This window comes from Schistosoma haematobium, chromosome 1 (genome assembly GCF_000699445.3).
Source record: "Schistosoma haematobium chromosome 1, whole genome shotgun sequence".
Classification (NCBI taxonomy): Eukaryota; Metazoa; Platyhelminthes; class Trematoda; order Strigeidida; family Schistosomatidae; genus Schistosoma; species Schistosoma haematobium.
This window is the reverse complement of record NC_067196.1, coordinates 35,368,433-35,391,796: the sequence shown is the minus strand read 5'-3', so window position 1 is coordinate 35,391,796 and position 23,364 is coordinate 35,368,433. Positions and strand designations below refer to the sequence as shown.

The 23,364-nt window shown below is 37.3% G+C and overlaps 1 protein-coding gene across 2 annotated transcripts; it reads right to left on the bottom strand.

The window, feature by feature from the left end:
* Window positions 1-2,155: 2,155 nt before the first annotated feature.
* PPP4R2_1 (protein phosphatase 4, regulatory subunit 2) lies at window positions 2,156-13,234 on the bottom strand. Of its 2 annotated transcripts, XM_051216968.1 has the most exons (10): window positions 13,112-13,234; window positions 12,995-13,076; window positions 12,797-12,961; window positions 12,669-12,762; window positions 12,598-12,635; window positions 10,662-11,055; window positions 9,989-10,408; window positions 8,719-8,925; window positions 7,752-7,952; window positions 2,156-6,864 (listed from the first exon to the last, which is right to left on the bottom strand). In XM_051216968.1, the coding sequence occupies exons 1-10, from the start codon at window positions 13,161-13,163 to the stop codon at window positions 6,514-6,516; spliced, it is 2,004 nt and encodes a 667-aa protein (XP_051073862.1). In that variant the 5' UTR covers window positions 13,164-13,234; the 3' UTR covers window positions 2,156-6,513. The 2 variants fall into 2 exon arrangements, with proteins under 2 accessions (XP_051073862.1, XP_051073863.1); XM_051216969.1 differs by lacking the exons at window positions 12,598-12,635; window positions 12,669-12,762; window positions 12,797-12,961; window positions 12,995-13,076; window positions 13,112-13,234 and having other exon boundaries at window positions 2,156-8,925; window positions 9,989-12,371.
* Window positions 13,235-23,364: the final 10,130 nt, after the last annotated feature.

Here is a 23,364-nt window from a genome sequence, read left to right as displayed (position 1 = left end):
CACATTCAGTGCATTCTATTTCAATAAATACAGTTTCCTCGTTATCCATTTAGCATCCTTTTTTTCCAGTTTCCATTAAAACTGAAAGTTGAATGTAATTAATGCGAAAATCAAATTTTCTATCATTTCTATTCTATATGATGACATTTTACCAAAATAGATGACATAAAGCTGTACTTAAATTAAAGTATTTAAAATTAAGTCAAGGATAAAGTGTATTCATTGAATCAGTCATAAAATGAAATGACAATTTTCCCTAGGAAGGTATACCAATGAAATATCACAAATATTATAAACATCCTGAAATCTAAGTGAAAATCCAAAATAAACACCGAAATAAATTCCCTAGTTACATTAAATCTATAAAGACTAAAACTATGCTATTCATCATAATTATTAATATCATCAAAAATTGCAAACACTTTTAGAACTATACAAGCTATCAGAAATCTACAAGACAAATATGTCATTAACACTTCCTGAGAACTTGCAAATTTACTAACCAATAAACTGGAATAATACCTATTCAAGAATTTAAATATATATGAAAAGTGGAATCTAACTAATTCACAACGAAGAGGAAGAAATAACAGAGAATCTTAGTATTTAATATTTTAGAAAAAGGTTCTTAGTTTAAATAGATGCTTTTCATGATGTTATGTACTTCAATTTTGACTGTATGATTGTAAAAGTTTTATTTTGGTCCTGGACTCTACCCTTAATAGCTGTTGATAACGCAACACCAACTGACATAGTAGTGTTTGCTCGTAATATTTACTGTGAGATATAACACATAACAATGTAACTTCAAATTCTGTCATGGTTTTAAGATTATAAATTCAACGATTCACTGAGAATATTGCTGAGGTTTATGAATGGTGTTATCATGAAACGAGATAGTCTGGAGGAACTTTCAATTACAAAAATGAGATCAAGTACGAAGGTTGGAAATCAACATTTCCTACTAGCTTTACCGTATTACCCTAATAAATTTAAATCTAGTTTTTGAAAATTTACAAGTGTTGATTTATGCTATCATTCTCTATCGTTCATAAAAGTCAGAATAACAATAAGTGAATTTGTAGTTTGATATCTTATTTGCTTTAGTTATTAAGATAATGACTGAATACATAGGTATCATAAACTAAGCGCTCATTGTTTGCATGTAGTTGACTGAAAATTTGCTTATCAAACAAATTGGAAATCATTTTCTCTAGCAATAACAAGTAGTGAACTCATCAAGCTATGCTTCGGAATATATGTGAAACTATTTTTTAAATTCATAAATCCATAGCTTCTTTTGTTTGAACACATAAATATTGGTACAAAGGGGCACTGAATACATATGCACCACACAAATCTCACTTGATACGTGTGAGGGCTGTGATACTGTCCGGGTACCCAGACCGAAGCAGGTGGTTTTCTCAGGGGGCCACACACCGAGCCTTCGACATGAAGGTCTGATCCACAAGGCAGTGGAGCATCGTAAGGAGATGCAGTCCCATGGTAGCCGGTGACCAATAATTGGTTCATACGCCATTTGTTCCCTCAGGGTACTGGAGCCCATGTGCACCATTGGTTTGGAATCACGGTTTTCCGACTCCCCTAGGTGGACTCTCCATGTTCACCAACCCGGTTAAAGCGCCGGACATTTGCTTTTCGTCTTCTCAATTTCGTAAACAACACCCTCGCCATGAGAAGGTAGTGAGTAAGACTTCCCTAGTAGTGGCTGTATACGCATGGCCATGTGAGAGCATTTCGAGAAGGAGAGCTAACCCAACTCACTCTCGACCGTACCAGGGCATTCGGGGGCACATGCATAACTAACTGACATGACATATTCACTTATCATTATTTTTCTTGTTTTATTGAACAGTTTCAGAAAATGAACTAACCGCTAAAAAGCTAAAAAAAATTATATTTGTTTCAGATGGCAATAAAAAGTGGAAAACATCTTAAAAAGTTAGACATAATTCTAATCAAGTGATACATTATCAACCATCAAAATCACAGAAGTTAACATGAATCACTTAAATACCATATAAAAATCAGTAGTATAACTGTGATTTAAAAAAATCAATCAATCTTATTATTTGAATTAGTGAATCTTAGGTGTTTACCACTTGCTGAGAATGTTCGTTATATAACAAGGATAAGTTGCTATAAAGAAATTCATTTGTATTTGGTATGATTCATGTATATGTACAAGAAAGACTATTTTATTCAATTGAAACAAACTGATAATTGTATCAAGCTGATTATATTACAAAAACGTCGATTATTAAAAGCACAATTATCTTTTTACAAATGCTTGGAACTTTACTGGTGTACAATAAATATGATAAGAGTAAGCAACAGCATAGAAATTGTCAACAATTATTACCAATCATACTTATATTATGGCAATACTAAACGATGTCCATTATATAATCAACGAATAACTCCTATAGAATAACTGAAAGAACTACCCTTCTCTAAACTAAATGATCACACTTTTCACAGAACATTCCCAACTATGATAACTAAACGTACAAACAGCAAAAGGATTGCTCTATGTGCCAAATATTCTTATCATCAAACACATGATATATTATTGATAGACATCAATAAGTCAGCTAAAACGTAGAACCAGGAGCATATATTCATTGGTTCAAGTTTCCACACCTCATCAGCACAACAAGATGATCACTGAATTCATAGAAGTAGTTACTTCAATGGTAGTAATATATAAAAGAAAGACTGCAATTGATAAATCTTCAACTGTTAAAAATTCAAGTATATTTTCAACATTGAAGTCTAATAAAGCAAAGACAAAAAATCTGACACAATCTGAAGGTGCTTCACAAAAAGAGAATAATATAATTGATAAGTTGAAAATTATTCCATTGAATGAAACGATTGAAGTAAATAAAGATGACTCCACTGAATCGATTAATAACAAAGCCCAAATGATGAACGATTCTACAGATACAACAATGAAAAATCATAATAAGGATCAGGTTGTTGACGTATATAACCAGAATAGAATTGTTGCATCAATTTCAAAAGAATCTCTTACGGTATCTGAAATGACAGTTTGGTAACATTTACATAACCTTGTGTTTAATACATTAATTGACTTAGATCAAGAAATCCCCCTATCGATTGGTGAAATATCACAATCCGATTATTTTCAATCACAGATACCAGAGCATCACCAATTCAATTTATCAAATTTCAAGGATATACTCAGTGATAAATCGAGAGAAACTATCCCTAATAGTGAATCATAATCGAAAGAGCATTAAGATAAAAGAAATTTGTGCGAGTTGAACAATTTTAGTTCAGTCATTGTACTAAAAGATATAGTCAGTAATTATCATCCACAACTTGAAACAAAAGTCACAATACCTCCACTAATTGTCACAGTTTATTTGAATCACTATCAGATGGTCAGGTGGCTGGACTCTTAATATGTGAAACATGTTCATAACCAGCATATCCGGCAGAACACCTTGAAATAAGAGTTAATTTCTTTCATTTAGTTTGCTTTAAATGCAATAATTGTGCTGGTATACTACACAGAGGAACATGGAATCAAAAAGATTAAAACTTTTATTGTAATCTATGTCGTAGAAAAATAGCAATACGAACACTGAGGCAATAAAACGTGTATTGATGTCAAGTTTTATTTTGAAAATTTGTCAATAAACAAATTAATTTACTCTCATTATTGGATGTTACTTACTGATTCTCTTTGTTCATGTTCTCCTTGAAAACCAAAGAAAAAATTATATCTGTCGTAGAAACTATTCACAATACAGAAGGCCTTCATTGCTTAGTAATTACCAGTACGGTGATAAATCCCAGACTAAAAAATAATGAATGTATTCTTTAAACAATGTAATATCATTAGGGATGAATAACATTGGGATAGGAATCAATGAATCATAATTAGAAGATAGGTACTGATTAAAAACCATATTCCTGAAATGTTTAACATACGATATTGGTTTGAAGATAATTTACAACATGGATTGACTGCTGTCGACAACCAGAAGTTGTCAGTCAGTGATGTCAAATTGAATTAGTATCGCGTCGCAAGTTGTTTACAAAACTCAGATATTGAAAGGAAGCTACATAACAATTCAACGGCTAATGAGAAATGTTAAGGTGAAGATAACTGACCACTTGATGGATATTAAGAAAAGAATAATTGAAAGTTGTAATAATGACTAATTGATAGTTATGAAAAATAATTGGGAAAGAGTAGGAAAAACGATAGACTATGGGATGCAGAAATGAAGGTTAAGACCATGGTAGAATGAGGGATTGATCAACTGCTTTGTATACAAAGTTTAGGCCTGAGTCGGTAAATAGCTATAGCCTCTGATATATATATGTCCCCCATTTGTATCCCCTTTGAACCGATTATTCTGACCGTATGATTTCGGAGAATTTTGGTGAAGTGACCAAAATCAATTCGATGTAAATTACATAGTGCTCAGTTTGTGGAAACTTAGGAGACGAAGCGAGATTTCATTCATAATGAAATTATGTCTAATACTACCTATCTTACTAAGAAACTAATATTAAAGAAACACCATAATGGTTAAAAAAATGTAAGAATTCACAGCACTGTAATTACATTCATAATCAAATTGATTCGACCTACAGTGAGTGAGAGCAGTTGATTTAACAGTATACCGTGAGCTGACTAGAAAGTTCGGTGAAACTAGAATTTATGGACGATATTTGAGCGACGTTAAAGTGATCCTGAGGGTGCCCATCTAGTGATTAAGACCAAATGAGGGTTATAAACCTGTGTGAGGAATTAGAGTTAGGATTTACGGTTGATGGTTAGGGTTAGGAATTAGATTTAGGGTTTTCATCACGAACTGACACCATCCATAATGCCAAAATTTTATTTAGCCAAATGGATGAGTGAATGTCGCGCCGAAATCCGAGATCAGTTATTTTATACCTCATTGGTCCGCCGAAAGTTCAGTTAAATTACTCTTAAATATTTAATGACATACCCAAATTTGAACATCAATTTTACAATCATTAAGGAACTACTTTATGAGTGGAGAAATAGGGAGAAAAATATAGCTAGTTTGATATAAGACTCCTAGCATATTTTGGGGCAACCACGTTTAACAGATATGATAAACACATGTGAAGAATGATTATTTACTAAACACAACCGTTTTGGGAGCTTTTATAGGATAATACAAACTTACAAATAGTTGAAATGTTTTCAATCTCAAAGCAAGAATCCACAATACATACGAAGATAATGCTATAAAAGCACAATAAACCTAGAGCAATTTCTATTATACGACGGACGTTACATCTATGTAATATTATTTGACCATTTCCTTTTTACTCATAACTGTCTTCTATTATTTCTTGACGCAATTGACATGCGTTCTCCTTGATGCTTAAAGATTTGTTGTAAGTTGAATAGTCTTCAATGTAACATCTCAATTTTACCACATATGAAACGTACACCTACATATTATGAGACAAAAAGAATCTCTGAACATGAGCCAACTTTAGATGGTTATTTTGAGACACTGAATTCTGATCTGATCCGTGTAAGGAGATATCGATTTACTAGTTGGTGTCAAAACTACAACCATAATCTATAACTTCAAACAATGAGTGGTATGGATTGCGTTTATGTCATTTATCGTCCTAATTTATTCCTTTTGAACTATATGTCTTAGTACTTCATTTTTCAATGAAATAGATTTTATCATTGTCACTTCTTTGCGTTTTCGACTTTGGTTAATTATTTATTTTTCTATGCTTTACTAAGGTGTGATAGCTCGGAGCGACACGCATTTATATCACGTCCCAAGATATATATAACTAACGTAATAAAAAAATAATTGGCTAAACACATCGGTGCCTTTACTTTTCAACGTTTCGAAATCCAAATGAATTTTTAAGTGTCAAGTAACTAAAATCTTAGCTTACAAGATTTTTTCTAAGTTAGATCATCTCCCAAGTATGTAAAATTTAAATACAAAAATAATGGTGACAATAACCTAGCATTTTTTATTATAAAACTTGTAAATCCTTACAGTTCTGATAGGAACTCTTTAATTTGTGTGATACAATGTTATTAAATTGACTGTCGGCAAAAAGTAAAATAAGATTCAAATTGTCAAATGATAACATCTTTCGTCTCGAAACTAAACGATATAGTTGTTTAAGAGTGAGATTTACAATGAGAAACAAAATAAGCCACTTAAAACACCAAAATAACCGATAAATGAGATTGCCCTCTATCAATTTTAAAGACTGACATAGTTACGAATAGTACACTGCATCAAGCTTGACTAACGAAATAATATTAAAAATAACTATTACAATCAGAAAATCTGAAAAAAGCAAGCAGGTTCAAAAATTTTACAACGATAATAAAAGTAATATGATATACACTTAAAAAGTATTTTTATGAAATTTCTTGAAACCACAATATTTTTCTAGAAAACATTGGTAGTTATGATTAAAAAAGAGATGTTATGACTCTTCCTCTCCGGTTTCCGAATTAATATTCGACAAGTTTACAGTTGATAGACCAATATTATCATTGTTTATCAAAACTGTCTCACTTCCTTCTACAGATTCTGAACTTGACTCAGAATTTTGTGCGAAACTAATGTTCACTACTTCATGTAAGTTAGATATGTTATCACTAGCTGAGATTGGATCGACTACAGACTGACCAGAACTAGGATTTTCTGAAGCTTCGAAAATGCATTCACCAGAATCCATATCACGAGTTTGATTCGTAGGATTACACATAATAATGGGAGGAGAATCATTCAGTGCCAAAGATGATGAAGTCACAATCTGGAAACTAATGCCAACCTGTTGGAACGAAAAAAAGATTGATATAAATACGTTAGACAGTCTCAAATGCATAGATTATAGTAAGAATATACCTACTGAATGGCATTAACTTTGCACTTATGGCTAAATTTGAAAATGTTAACATTTCCCAGACTATTATTTTATATAATCATAGACTGAAATCTAAAAAATAAATCCTCTGAATTTATTTTTCTACTACACAAGTACATTAAAACAACTCATAAAATTTTAAATAAAAGATCTGAATAAAACAAAAGAGAACCGAGTGGTGAACTTGAATCCAACTTTGTTCATCGGTTTTAAATGCTTATGATTTGTCGATGTTTTGATGCTACATGCATAGTTTTCCGATTTGAAATGAAACATATGTTCATTTAATAAGAGATTATTTGTAATGGTAGTTGATTAATTAAACAACCTGCCTTAGATAATACACACATAGCAAGAACGATGTCATCTTCACAGCAACTATTTTTTCGACATCAGGAGAAAAATTACTGGGTGCGAACGGATGGCTAACAATAACATTTCAGATTTGGAAACTAAAAATAGTTTAAAGATAATATAAATTAGGGTTCATAATCAAAAGTGTATAAACGAATGTAACAATAAATAATCTCAAGTAACTAATTATCACTTATTTACCATCATTATTTAAACACATAAACACTGATACAAGAAGGCACCAAATGCATACGCGCCACACAAATCATTCGATATGTGTGAGGGCTGGAATACTGCACCGGGAGCCCGAACCTAAGCAAACAATAAGAATTCGATGGAAAATATATCACCTTCGGAACTAGAAAGTGACATAATCTCAAACTTTTATTGAATTTATAGTTATCAAAACATCGTATCACAATTCACTGACCAAAACTTACTAATGAATCTGTACTAGATTCTACCGTTTCAGTTAAATCTGAAGACGGAAGTCTACGTCTTTTGGCGGGACTTTCTGACAAATCTGCATCTTTGCTTGTTGAAACATTAGGATCACTACCACTAGAATCCATTCCTGGTGAACGGGGACGTCTAACCCCAACCAAAACAGGTAAGAGTGAGTTAGATGAAGTAATTGATCCCTAGAAAATAAAAACAGTCTATAAATACAATGACCAGATAATTTTGGTAATGCGACTCTATTGTGTTTAAACCGAACTCAGGTCAGTAACGTCAGAAATAAAGATGGAAAATACATAATCATATATCCTACTTAGGGACTGATATTCTTGAAAACGGTGACGAGATAACACAGACATCGACAAGTTGATAAGGAGGACATCTTATGAATGCTAAGAAAAAACAGGCAGTTTGAAAATAAAAACACGAAATCTAAAGTTACAAAAAACAAATGAGAGAAAATAGGTCTTACAAGTTATTTTGGGAGATTTAAGTAAATCTAACATGAATTTTTGGTGCTAACGAAGAAACCATAACAGTAAGAATGAAACTGAAAAATCAAATTTCAAACCAACTGGAGTAATGTACTTTACAGAAGTATTTATTAGGTTTCATGACCATACACTACAGTAAATTAGATCAACGACTTAGACTTTTAAGACTTGCTGCTGCGATTTTTACAATTGAGGATCATTAGAGATTCGAAAACATGCACTGAAGCTTTTTAGGTGACTATATTTCAAAAAGATAATCTAATTTATACGATATATAATAAGATAATCTTAGTCGGGGTTAAATCCGATATTTTACGAAAGAGGGAATTCACATAAACTAGGATGTCATCTTTCGGTTACTGACTCATTTTTTACCTAAACTACGATAATCATGCTGTCAAGAGTAGAACTATCTTCCAAACACATAAAAATTAGGAATATAAATTTGATTTACCTGATGATTTAGGTCCTCCATAGATGATACACAACTCAAATGAGCAGATGGGTCGCTTGTGGATTTTGGAGACCCACTGTGCAATGGTACAGACGTTACTGAGCTAGAAACTTCAGAATTTAAGTTTTGTACAAATGCTTCAAGTTGACCAATAGGTCTCAGAACTTGACAACCAGCCAAATCACTTTCATCTCCAGTTGTGTCGAGCTATAAAGTCAAAGCAAAATTTTTTCATCCACTAAACGTCACCGAATTCGAATAAGATTTAAGACGAACAGTGAAGTATTAGAATTCATAAACTTTCATAATGGATGATGAATTTATTACTTTTATGTGAATCCAAAAGCTTAAGACTTGTTAACTTGTTTCCAGTATTACTAGGGCAGGACACGAGCGGAAACAGATAAACTGTATAGAACTCTGAGTCGCTGATTAATTATATGTCTAACGTGAATACTGTATATTTTTTTATTTTAACACATAGATATTGGTACAAGGAGGCACCAAATACATATGCACCACACAAATCTCACTTGATATGTGTGAGGGCTGTGATACTGTCAGGGTACCCAAACCGAAGCAGGTGGTTTTCTCAGGGGGCCACACACCGAGCCTTCGACATGAAGGTCTGATCCACAAGGCAGTGGAGCATCGTAAGGAGATGCAGTCCCATGGTAGCCGGTGACCAATAATTGGTTCATACGCCATTTGTTCCCTCAGGGTACTGGAGCCCATGTGCACCATTGGTTTGGAATCACGGTTTTCCGACTCCCCTAGGTGGACTCTCCATGTTCACCAACCCGGTTAAAGCGCCGGACATTTGCTTTTCGTCTTCTCAATTTCGTAAACAACACCCTCGCCATGAGAAGGTAGTGAGTAAGACTTCCCTAGTAGTGGCTGTATACGCATGGCCATGTGAGAGCATTTCGAGAAGGAGAGCTAACCCAACTCACTCTCGACCGTACCAGGGCATTTGAGGGCACGTGAATACTGAGGCGTGATCTTCGAAATTAACACTATCCATAAATTGCTAGTAATAAGACGTTTCCATCCAACAAAAAAACATTCTAGACTTTATAGCATCGCGACTAGATCACTTAGGAGCTTCGTTAAAAAAAACTAACAATTCGCATCTGCAAGTGATAACTTGAATAAAATAGTGTTGGTGAAACCTTCTATATTCACTTAATATATTGCTACAGAGTAGTTGAAGATTAGCGTTCCCAAATTGATTATACATATATTACACAAAACTCATTTGGATACTAACCTCTAATCTTCTGGAAGGCGAATCATTTCGGTTTACATTGGAAACTGAAGGTTTAATACCACTGCTAGATACTTCATCTGGTTTATCACACTGAGCTATCGTGTCTTCCAATGTTTCCGAGTTGACGATTGGCATTTTAGTCGCCTCATTCCATGGAAGAGAATTATCTTGTATTTCATCTTGTACAACTGAAGAGAGTTTATGTGAAGCATCTGATGGTTTTTCTTGTAGGTTAGATTCTACAGGTAGAGCATGTAAACACTCAGACGACTCAGAGCAGAAGCTAGATCCAACAGACGATAAGTGATCGGAATTAACTTGGGTATTAGAATCAGTATGTTTGTTTTCTGACGATCGATTAAGTTGGTCGTAATCTTCGTCATTATTCGAGTATGCAGAGAGAAGACTACCACACAAACCCTACAAAAGAAAATTTTATTAATTTTTAGAAACATTGTTATAACATTTACCGTGTTTCATGTAGAAGTAAACTACTGCTTGGCTAATCATGTATTTAATTTGTAACTTGCAACCTAGCTCTTACTTGATCATGATAATCACATCTACACAAAGTTTATACGCTTAAACACACAATCAAATTTGAACTTTAACCAAGGAAAAGGTAATTTCATGTCTAAGGCGAATGAGATAACTACACAGCTCAAAAACTTACACTGAGTAAAGGAGCACTTGTTAAAGACTGGTCAGCCAACCTGGTTTTGGAAACAGAACTACGAAACGGCATTGGAGGAGTGTGTGGAAGATTCAATGAATTTTGTGCTTTGAAAAGCCACGAACTTGCACAAGAGTTGTTCATTAATGGATTTGGATTCATACTATGATCAGCTTTTGGTGATTGTCGTTCATCACTCCCATCACTACTATTATCCTCACCTTCGTCATCTTCTTCAGTAACCTCTTCATCTGAGGACTTGGAAATATGGTGTACTTGAGGATTCTCAGGAGGTGGAGAGGTGGGTGGTGAAGTAATAGAACCCTCTATTAATAACCCACAGTCATCCAAACCAGCACGACTTGGGAACCTGGGATCTTCTTGGTGAATTTTGCTGAAAACAATGAATATTAACTAAAACATAAGGTTAACAGTAGAGCTAGAAGTAGCATTACTTAAATTTGTTTTAATAAGCTTTCAGCACATAATCTGGAGGATGAAGGAAGATTCCGAGTACATGATGATATTCGTTATGGACTACTGATTTCCCTTTCACCGTAATAAAACCATAAATTAACATCAACCAGTCATTACAGACATCCCAACCTATTTATATTATTGATAATTTAATTTTAATGCACTACGATGTGGCAACACGGATTAATGCGTATTTGTGCTAGGTTTCATGGTGTTTATGATTAACTCACTGACTCGACTGATATACAGCAGAAATCTTGGATCAAGTAGTTTCAAATTTTGCAACAAACGCAAATAAGTATCGACCAATGTTGATACGAAACAGCATTCAAGTTATCTCTAAGACAATGTTCGCACAATCTATGCTCTAACTTATTACCCTGAAAACCCAACTTTAATGTAGAAAGCCGGACGAGGATAAATGAGCGTACTGGTGACAAATATCTCGTCACGCAAATACACGACACGTGAAACATCCGCACCACTTTGATGTCAAACATATAATGTTTGAGGCGGTGAAAGAGAAATGTTGTTAACATAAGTTGCATAACCACGGAGCTTTATTGCACCTCAAAGCAAAATGAATAGTTTTGATATCACAACCAATAGCAAATGGGATGAAGGGGTAAATCCAAACAAAATAAACTCAACTGGACCATGTATTCGTTGGTGCAGTGAAAAATAAACACTTATGTCGTATAAATCGCCTTTAAATATCAAGGATCTCATTTAGTGTCTTTCAGAACTTTCGCATACAATTATCGTAAAATTTACCATATATTTACAAAACTATTTAACTCGTTCGACTAGCTAGGCATAAACTGATCTCTCGAACGAGTATCTCTAGCGGAAGTCTGTTTCATCGTTTAAAAAGACCGATTACGGACCCTGATGAACTAAGAAACTATTTAAAAAGATGATACATATTTGGTCTTCACTACTTTTTTAGCAATAAATCCTTAGTTTTGTCATTGGCCAATCTCAGGACCGCTAAAATTGTTGCTCAACTCCAACAGTATAACTGACTTTACCCTGACAACATAAACTGGAAAAGCATTCAACAGAGCACAGCCTAGCACGCAAGCCTCTGATATGATGACTTGGACAACTCCGAAGACGGAATGTAGACACAACTTCTACTCCTTAAGAGTTGTCAAAAGCTGGAATTCGCTGCCGGCCGAGCTAGTCCAAGCGACTTCTCAGGAGTCCTTCAAGAGGCAACTTGACCTATTCTTAAGGACCAAGGACAGCATCACACTACGATTTACCAATTTCTTTTCCTCTTTTATTGTTAACATACCTAGGTTCCTGCCCAGAGGATTAGGTGATCCCCTGCTACTAGACACGGAAGCCTGTTAAGCGAAAGCTTCTTCTGTTCCGTCCACAACCATTTGAACCATTTGAACGCAATGTATTGTCAGAAATATTGATATAATGTAAAAGTCACACGTGAACTTACTTTCCATAAGGATCTACTGTGGATACCACCATACAAACCTGCAACTAATGAATTCAATGTACATGTATTACCTTCTCTAGTCCTCTCAGGAACTTATCCACTCTTTGGTAGTGACGAGTAGGACTATCAAATAGTTCGCAAATTCTCTGAATAGTAAAAGGTATTCTGACAAGAAAATCCTTCCATAATAATAACTTACCCATCAAGTCTTTTGAGAGTATTGAACACTCGCTGCCTAAGTTCACTTAAGTGAGGTGGGGTAGCTAACATTGAGTAATCTAAACCACTCCCTTCCGATATGAATGAGTCGACCACTTTGTTGTACTTATGTAGTAGCAATGGTTTTACATATATCCAAGGAAGCCTAATAAGTTAAACTGACAGGTAATGGAATTACCTTGTTTGTCCATTTCTGGATATCTGTTTGATGTAATCTTCGAGAATTGATGGTATAGACAGAGGTTTTTCCTGCTCAAAACCTATGATTTTTGGGTTTAATAGATGAAGACCATACACTTTAATGCGCAGAGAATGCCTTCCCCATTTTCCATTGGAAGGAGCGTCATGGGTCACAAGTGCCGCGGAATTGTTGGAATTTAAATGCTTCAAATGGTTGTGCACGGAATAGAAGAAGCTTCTGTGTCTATTAGAAGTGGATCAACAATACCTCCAGGCAGGAACCCTGATATATTAACGATAATAGAGGGAAAAAGAAATTGGTAAATCATAATAAGACGTTATCCTTAGTCCTTAAGAATTGACCAAGTTTCTTAATAAAGAACTCCCTGGAAGTCACTTGGACTAGCTCAGTTGGCAGCGAATTCCAGCAGTTGACAACTCTTAAGGGGTAGAAGCTGTGTCTACAGTCTGTAGCGGTAAATAAATCCCCAAAATAAATAACTCCGTAAGTTTTCGACATTGGATGCTGACCATATGTTTTAGTGGACTCATCTAGCTGAAAGCGCTCGGTCATGCACCCGCACCAGATCACGCGTGGTAACGCTGTGCTCAACATTTACCGCAATCGCTAGCCAGATTAGATGAGAGAATTCCGATATGCTGGTAATCGCCAAATGCACTCTTCCGATCTCCTCGACTCTGTCTTTTGATTTCTCTCGGTGGGTACAAATTATATTAGATGTCGCTGGTAAAAGCGTTGTCGAACACTGAATACCTGTGTCATTTTTATTGCTGAGACCGACGTGATCTGGTACACCTAATTGCGACTGTGAGTCTGTCCCTTTTTGGGATTTTTATATATTATTGTCTTTTTTTAATTTTAATACATTGTGATATTTTTCCTTGTGTCTCAGGATATCTATATTTTTCCCTCGTATTCTCGCACTTAATATTCCCCTATGACCGAACAGACTCCTAAGGTATTTAAGATTAAGACCATGTCCCCGCCCTCGTTCCAGCTCATGCCCTTCTGGCCCGACAATATCGAAGCCTGGTTCTGCTACTCAGAAGCCCACTTCCACGAGCACGGCGTGATCGACACACGTGCACAATTCCTCGCAGTAGTCAAGGCACTACCACAGGAACGTAACACCTAGTATGTTTACTAGTGATGTTTCTGAACCTTACGAAACCTTAAAGCGTTCGATTCTTAAACGAGGAGACCTAACCGATCGACAAAGGTTAAATCAACTCTTTAATAACATAGACCTGCAGCACGGTTCTACGACGGACATGTTGCAAAGGATGAGAGAGGTTATAAGCCTAAGAACTTTCGAAGAAGGTCTATTCAAACAACTTTTCTCGTCTAAACTTCCCTAAAAGGTGCAAGCGGTTCTGGTCTCGTGTCGAAACAACGCCTTAGACGAACTGGCTGCATCTGCCGATCGTATCTTAGAAATTACGAAATCTTCTACTACCGAGGTATTTTCAGTCAAAGAAAAGCCCCAAACGACTCAGAATGACATCACCGAGTTATGTCATACACTTAGGCGTTATCTTAATTTTCGTAACGACCGTAAGCGATCGCACACCCCACGTAGAAGCATTTCACGTAAGCGATCTGTCTCTAGACCACGAGAGATGGATAACCCCGACTGGTGCTGGCATCATAACCAATATGGAAAGTCTTCCAGAAATTGCAGAAAACCCTGCAATTTTCCCAACTCAAATCCGACTGACTCGAAAAACAACTCGGGAAACTTCCAAGCCGGCACGCGTTAACGTCAACCGTAGCTGGTGAACATAGCCGTCCGTTGTACGTCACAGATGTGATAACGAGAGTTCACTACCTCGTCGACACTGGAGCAGAAGTTAGCGTTCTCTCAGCGAATTCCAACGACCGACTTCACGAATCGATCCTAAACTTACAGGCGGCAAACGGAAAACCTATTGCTACGTATGGCAAAAGGTACGTTTACCTTAACGTGTGTTTACGCAAACCCATTCACTAGATCTTCGTTGTTGCAGATGTTTCTATGCCAATCATATAATCTAATCATCGACACGGAGGCTAGTAGACGGATACACTAATTTATCCGTTTTTCCGGTTACAAATTATCCCCAGTTACGATTAAGCATACGATAGACCCATTTTATCAACCACTACTCGATAAGTATCCTGGGATACAACAAACTCAACCGAAACTACCGTGTGTAACCAGCAACGTTACACATCACATCACGACTACAGGACCACCTGTATTCTCTAAAGCACGACGACTAGCTCCCGAAAAGCTGAGGTTGGCGAAAAACGAGTTTGACCATATGATAGACTTAGGAATCATACGACCGTTAAATAGCCCATATGCATCTCCGTTGCACATGGTCCCTAAAAAGGACAGCAACGATTGGCGTCCAACTGGTGACTATCGGCGATTGAACGCGAAAACCATTCCCGATCGTTACCCGTTGTCTCACATTCACAATTCGACAGCTACCTTGAAAGGTACAACTGTCTTTAGAAAATCGACTTGGTTAAAGCGTATAACCAAATCCCTATGGCTACTGACGACATACCCAAAACAGCTATCATAACTCCCTTCGGACTCTATGAATTTTTGCGAATGCCTTTCGGTCTAAGAAACGCTGCTCAAACATTCCAAAGATTCATAGACGACGTTTTTCGAGGTCTCACCTTCGTACATGCGTATGTTGACGACTGTCTCATCGCAAGTCCGGACAGAGAAACACATCTCAAGCATCTGGACCTTGTTTTCAAACGACTACAAAAACATGGCATTACTGTAAAAGTTCAGAAATGTCAATTCGGAACCAGCTCATTAAACTTCCTAGGACACACTATAGATGCTCAAGGCATTCGACCCCTTAGGAACAAAGTGGCGGCAATTCTGGATTACCCAGAACCGACCACGATCAAGCAACTACGAACGTTTAACGGCCTTGTAAGTTTCTATGGACGATTCGTACCTAAATCCGCTTTACTCATGAAACCTCTTACCGACGAACTTCGTGGAAATGCTAAATCCATTAATTTGGACGACACCGCACGAAAAGCATTCTCCACAATTAAGGAACTCATTGCTTAAGCAACAATGCTTGCACATCAGGACACTCAAACACCCATTAGCATCGCAGTAGACGCATCCGACTAGGCAATCGGAGCAGTCTTACAACAATGGGTTAACAACTCCTGGCAACCTTTGGCATTTTCTCTAGACGGTTGCTAGACACCGAATCGAGGTGTAGCACATTCGGTAGGGAACTCCTAGCTATGTATTGTGCTGTACGACATTTTCAACACTATATCGAAGGTCGTAAACCACTCACCTTCTCTCTAAGCTCTACTTCAGACAAGTACTCTCCCGTGAGTCTCGACAACTGGACTACATTTCTCAGTTTACTTCAGACATTCAACACATCTCTGGAGCAAACAATGTAGTTGCAGACGCCTTATCTCGCATAACTTCCTTGAACAGTTTCCAAGGAATCGACCTTCTTAAACTCGCCGAGCTTCAAAAAGAAGACACTGATCTTCAGCACGAGTTATCATCTGCAACCCTTAAACTACGCATCAAACAGATGGGAACAGGTAAGGAAACCTTACTGTGTGACATATCTACAGGTAGGGATCGCCCAACCGTGCCGAAACATTATCGACGCAATGTCTTCAACACATTGCACAAACTTTCTCATCCAGGTGTTCGTGCAACCATCAAGCTTATAGCAGAATGGTTTTGCTGGCCTGGCATAAATAAAGACGTGGGGGAGTGGGCACGCTCCTATGTAAGCTGCCAAAAATCTTAGGTCATCAGATACAATAAATGTCCCTTAGGCTCATTTAAAACTCCCGATGCACATTTCGACCATGTTCATCTGGATTTGGTAGGACCTTTACCAGATTAAAATGGATACTCTTGCCTCTTAACCTGAGTCGACCGTTTCACTCGATGGCCAGAAGCAGTATCTATCAAGGACGTCACTGCTGAAACAGTGGCCCGCACCTTCGTCGAACGATGGGAAGCAAACTTCGGCTGCCCTTCAACCATCACTACAGACCGCGGACGTCAGTTTGAATCTGAACTTTTTTGTCGTCTGACCACACTTTTAGGAATCACTCGCTTCCGAACGACCGCCTACTATCCACAAGCAAACGGGTTGGTAGAACGTTTTCACCGACAACTAAAAGCTTCACTATCAGCTGCAAACGTTTCACAGTGGACCGACGCTCTTCCATTCGTCTTACTAGGTATTCGCAATGCAGTGAAAGCTAACATTGGATACACTGCGGCTCAACTCGTTTATGGAACGACACTTCGACTTCCAGGAGAATTCGTGGTTCCTTCATCCTCTTCAATGAACATCGCGCGAACTTTGAAAGTGGTAACAATTTTTAACGTGGTTTAGGAATTCTTCGACTTGCTCTTTTGTAGGGTGTTTTATACTGTGATTATCGTCCTATCCTGTACATCGGGTACATCTTACCCCGAAAAATAAGGAAAAAGCTTATTTTTATTCGACGGACAATTACCAGTTCGTATTGTACCTATTGTGGACTTAAGTCGTAAATAGATCTGCAATTTATTATATACTCATAGTCTCTAATCCTAGTATTAACCAAGTTAATACTTAATAACAACTAATACTCAGATATTATATTTAATTTAACGAGCACTGTGCTCACTTATTTTCATATCATGTCCAATGACTCCAGTAAAAGAGAAATTTCACCAACTTCTAAGCTAAATAAAAGGTCCAAATCTGTCACCCCTACAACTGACGACTCAGTGCTTGACAATGTCGAACCTTTAACTACTGAAAAATATGTGTATTGTACACAAATGTCTCTCATCACCAGATTCTCCATGTCGCAGCCTCTCTATCTCTACGTGCAGTATGCCAACGGTAAGACTGGTTGACATACAAGACACTATACCTACGTGCATCGAAAAATCAGCACAGTCTACTAGACAGTATGTTCTACCAAGGCCTAAATCTAAAATTACAAAAACTAAGGAGTCCAACGGTCCACCTCATACACACCAAAATACTGATATAGTAATGACATCTGACAGCTACAAAACTCTCTATCCGAAATTAACGGCAAACTTGAGCAATTAGCACCCCTCACTCATATATGGGGCCTTGACACAGACAGAAATCTTGAGCAACTCACTAAAGCTGAGTGTATTTTGGAGTTTGTGGCTGAAGAAGTGACGAAGAGAGTGATGTCCTCCTTCAATGCAGTTGTGTATAACCTCCCCGACTGCACACACCCATCTAAGTTGAGGGATATTTGCCTTAGAGCATGCGGTATGCCGAACGTTAACTGCAAAGTCATCCGCCTTAGAAAAAAGTCAGACAGATCGAGTTGCCCCCTTTTGTTTATGTTTGGCTGTTGTAACGATGCTAAGCAGTTTATTGACTTGAGCAAAAATATTAGCTCACTAATTCCATACAATAATATAAAAGTCATTCCAGACCTTACGCCCTGTCAACGTCGTGTAAGAAGACGTGAAGCGATAGAATTGAATGGGAGTGTTACAGTTAATAATCAGCCAGCGACAGTTTGCAACATAGCAAATAGCTTAAAACACACGAACAATAAGCATGACACCACTCCACATACGGCTGATCACTCTGTTGATCTAGATGAGTCTACAGATCAGAAACCTATGGATAAGATACGGACCCCAACTGACACCAAAAACCATAACGACATGACTAATCCCAGCTGTTCGTTCAGTAATGTACTAAAATGTGAGTGGTGTAAAAACACACATCCAACTAAACCTTTACACTTGAAAATTTGTCCTCCTAAAGATACCCCACAAGTAGACTTGAATGAATGTAAGTTCATCTCACAGAGACAACAAAAGACTCTAGCTCTGAAAATAAAGGGTGGGAAGACAAAACTCATGATACCGAATAGGGGAACACGTAAGATTGAACCCAACTGCTCTATAGGTATCCCAAGGACAGTGAACAGGTTCTCCCCGCTGCTGTCGTATAACTTGCCTTCAACACCTCTTAGTTGCAAAATGGGTGGTGGGTTTCAGCGTAGCAAGCCTTCTTACACGCAGACTAACGAAAACTATCAGAGAACTGGCCACCCAAGTCACCCCCTGAAGCCTAACACCATAAATAAGAACGGTAATAATGGGCTTCTCACTCCACACCCTACCTACATTCCCCAGGATCGCAACTGTAATTACTCTCAGAAAGAAAACTTCTCACACCCTTTAGTACCGACCCATCACATAACAACGGCTCCCATGTATGACAACAGTCGCAACTCCTCCCAGTTACGCGTAGCAGACCCCTCTCACGCTAACGTAAATAGCCATAACAGGGGCTACGAGTCTAACCATCAAGACTATTTTGTAAATAACCATACACTTCACAGTAGGCCTGTACAAGATTTTTTCGGAATAATACCCCTAGTGACACCTCTGTTGAAGCATATAGCCCAGGTTATTTCAAATCACATGCAAACCATAAATTTGTTTCCTCCGTACAGTTTCCATCAGAGAGTACCCCCACCCTTTCCTTCTGGGTAAACTCACCAATCAACTTCACTAGCTCATTTGATACATCTCCCACTAAGTCTAGCTATCAAAATACCGAGCTAATGAAGAACATTCAATCTCTCACTTCCAACTCATCTCACACCCGCGAGGGTTACGACGACTTTATCCGAGATACCCTCACCCATTCTAACTTAGTAGGCCACTTGCTTAATATATGTCTTATCAACGCTCGATCGATCTGCAACAAAAAGACGGATTTAGCCCTGTTTATATCCATATATCAACCATCACTTATAATGATATCTGAAGCATGGACTAACAGTAATATTTCTGACCGAAGTATATCTCTTGATAACTATTTTCTATATAGAAGCGATAGATTGAATGGACGAGGCGGAGGATACCTTATTTACGCTCACTCTAGCCTAAACTCACTACTATGTGATATGCCTGAACTAAACAAACTGAAGGATTCGGTGTGGATTGTATTAAAGCCGTCGAATTCCGTTACCTTACTGCTCGGCTGTGTTTATCGTCAACCTAACGCATCAATAGATGAAATAGCAGTATTATCGGAGGTATTCACACTAGCATCATCCCTCTCATTCACAGGCAAGCTCATTTGTGGTGACTTCAATATGCCCGAAATTTCTTGGCTGCCAGTCAAAGCGCCGAGACGTTATGAATCATTTATTGAATGTCTAGAGCTTGGACAATGGACTCAGTATGTCGATAGCCCTACCAGACATCAAAACATCTTGGACTTAGTCTTTACCAATGGCCTCATCCCCAATGCTTTGTATATTGGAAAAACGTTTCCAGGTAGTGATCATAACATTGTCATATGTAGCCTTGATGTAAAAACCACAACCGGTAGAAGTAAAACTGTAACACTTCGTAGGAACTATCGCATGGTTGATTGGAATAACTTCCACAATTACCTAAGAAGCACTGGTTGGAGAACTTTCTTTACTGCAAACAATACCGACACATTAACCAATATATTTTATCACAACATCAAAAGTATCATCAACAACACTACTGTAGACCTACGTTTTCCAAAGACCTCTATATACCGGTCATTACAAGAAGACATCTTCAAAGACATTGTACTCGATTCCACAACTTAAATGACTTTTCCTCTTTAGTAACGATGACAGAAATACTTGTCCGAACAGAGGCAATAAGTACACAAAAAGCAGTCGCACAGGAAAAACGTGCATTTGAACTTAGTAATAACCCCTCTGCACTCACCATACTCCTCCAAAGTAAACTTAAACGTTCTAAATCGAGAGGTAGTATATTCATTAAAGGCAAACAAGTATACGAAGATCCCAAACTCGTCACAGAATTATTTAGTGAACACTTTTGTTCCTCACTAACTAACGAAAAACCATCTAATGATTCCGAACCAATCCCAGTACCTCCCTGTGAAATTACTAATGTAGAATTCAATGTACAAAATATCTCCAAGGCAACCAGTAAACTGGAACACTCCTACACTGATGGACCAGATGGCATTCCATCTAGCATGCTAAAACATGGAGGTGATGACATGTGTGTTTTGCTTCTCAAACTATTCGCGATATCACTCTCTACAGTGTGTTACCCTAATGCCTGGAAAACTACACATATCATTCCTAAAATAAAAACAGGACCTGAAGCAAACGTTGAAAATTACCGGCCCATAAACATAACTTCAGTGGTCTTCAGAGTGATGGAAAAAGTAGTTAAGGCGGTTGTAGTCCAACATCTACTAACTAATAATCTCATCTCGACCTCCCAGCATGGATTTATTAGGTCCAGATCATGCGATACATGCCTAGTAGACTACCTAAATGATATAACCCTGAAACGAGACAGCGGACTCCTTGTATCAGTCCTATTCCTAGACTTTAAGAAAGCCTTGGATAAGGTCCCACACAAAACGTTACTCCTCAAACTAAAGTCCTCTGGAATACACAACCCACTGTACTCATTGTTTGCTTCGTTCTTAACAGAACGTAAACAGATGGTAAAAGTACAATGTCTCTCGTCCCCTAGACCAATCACCAGTGGAGTCGTCCAGGGAAGCGTATTAGTTCCACTTTTGTTTCTTATGTATATAAACGATATATGTAACACCATAGAATTTGGGAAACCATACTTATATGCTGATGATCTCAAAATAGTATACAGCTATAAGCCTGAGACACTAAGCGAAAGTGTATCCCAGATCCAAAAGGACCTCAAGAACTTAACTATATGGAGTGAAAAATGGCAATTACAATTTAACCTCAACAAGTGCGGGATCATGCACTTTGGAAAGCATCCCTACAAACCGCGACTTCACTTAAATGAATGTAGAGTCCAAACACTCGAATCAGTACACGATTTAGGAATTAATTACACAGGAAGCCTGAACTTTGAAGAACATGCCTCCTCTATTATTTCTAAATCTAGACGGCTAATTGGTTTCATAATGAGAAATTTTTTCACAACAGATGCTAAACTTACTCTCTACAAAATATGTGTACGGCCCTCCCTTGAAAACTGCTCTATTGTCTTCTCTAATATGAATATCACAGACAAGATAAGATTAGGGGATGTTCAAAGACGTTTCACACGTCAACTACTAGGATGTAACTCGAATCTCGATTACACAGATAGATGTAAGCATCTATCTTTAGAACCTTTATGGAACCGTAGGCTAAAGAACAATTTAATATTCCTCTACAAAGCGATATATGGGCTCTCCTTTCTAGCCTCCTGCCCGACTATGACCCACAACCCAGCCTATAGACTTAGAAACAACGCATATACACTACTTACCGTAAAACACCAAAAACCAATGCGTTGTAAGTTTTTTACAGTACGGTATAGTTTATTGTGAAACAGGCTGCCAATGTCTATTCGTAACTGTGATACGTTTACCAGATTCAAAAAGCTAATAACCCTATTTCTAGACTCTAAAGAGCTTCAACATTTCCTCGAACTCCCGCTCACCAATGAGGCACTTTATTACGGACCGCCTAGTATCTAGACAGAACAAGAATATAACTAGTCCGACTGTTATTAATATGAATATAACCAAATCACAGAATATATGACTTATTCTTTCCTATTATTTATTGTTTATTAATTATGGCTTGATGCTCCTAACCCTCACTTTCAGTTCCTAAATCTCTACAGGTTGAATGTACATTATTCTACCTAAAAGTCATGCTTTTTTTACTACTGCAAGTAGACAGATAGCTCAATCTTATGGATGCTGATCTACTAAGGTCGATCATACAAAGCTCAAAATTTGGCCACAAAGTCTTGTGAGTTTCTCAATGTTTTATTTGTCTTACCCTGAAATCTTTTTTTTTTTTCTACAATTTTATACCCTCTCATATCTTTTGATTTGCCATTAGTTCTTACTTCTTTAAACCATTAGTTATTACCATAGCAGTGTGATATACTGTGTGAACTTGGCTCAGTGACCTTGAAATCGCTCAAACGCTTCTGATTGGCTCGTCCCTAAATTAGAGTCTCGCGGACAATTCGCTAATATACGAAGTCTACTCAAGACCCTATAATACCTGAGAAAAAAAATAATACGAAAAAAACGAAAGGGGCTCTGATAGCTTCGATAATAAAAGGAAAATAGCCAATTGTGTATCACAATACTGTTTCTAGCACTATAACCAGACATAATCCCATACTCTCAGCTCCTTTCCGAATCGCCTCCATTTGTCAGTTGTATGTCCACTCACACCTTGTTAACACTTATTTTCTTTAACCTATTAAAATGCTCTTTCTTAACAAATACCTTAATAAAAGAAAATTAGACTGAGTA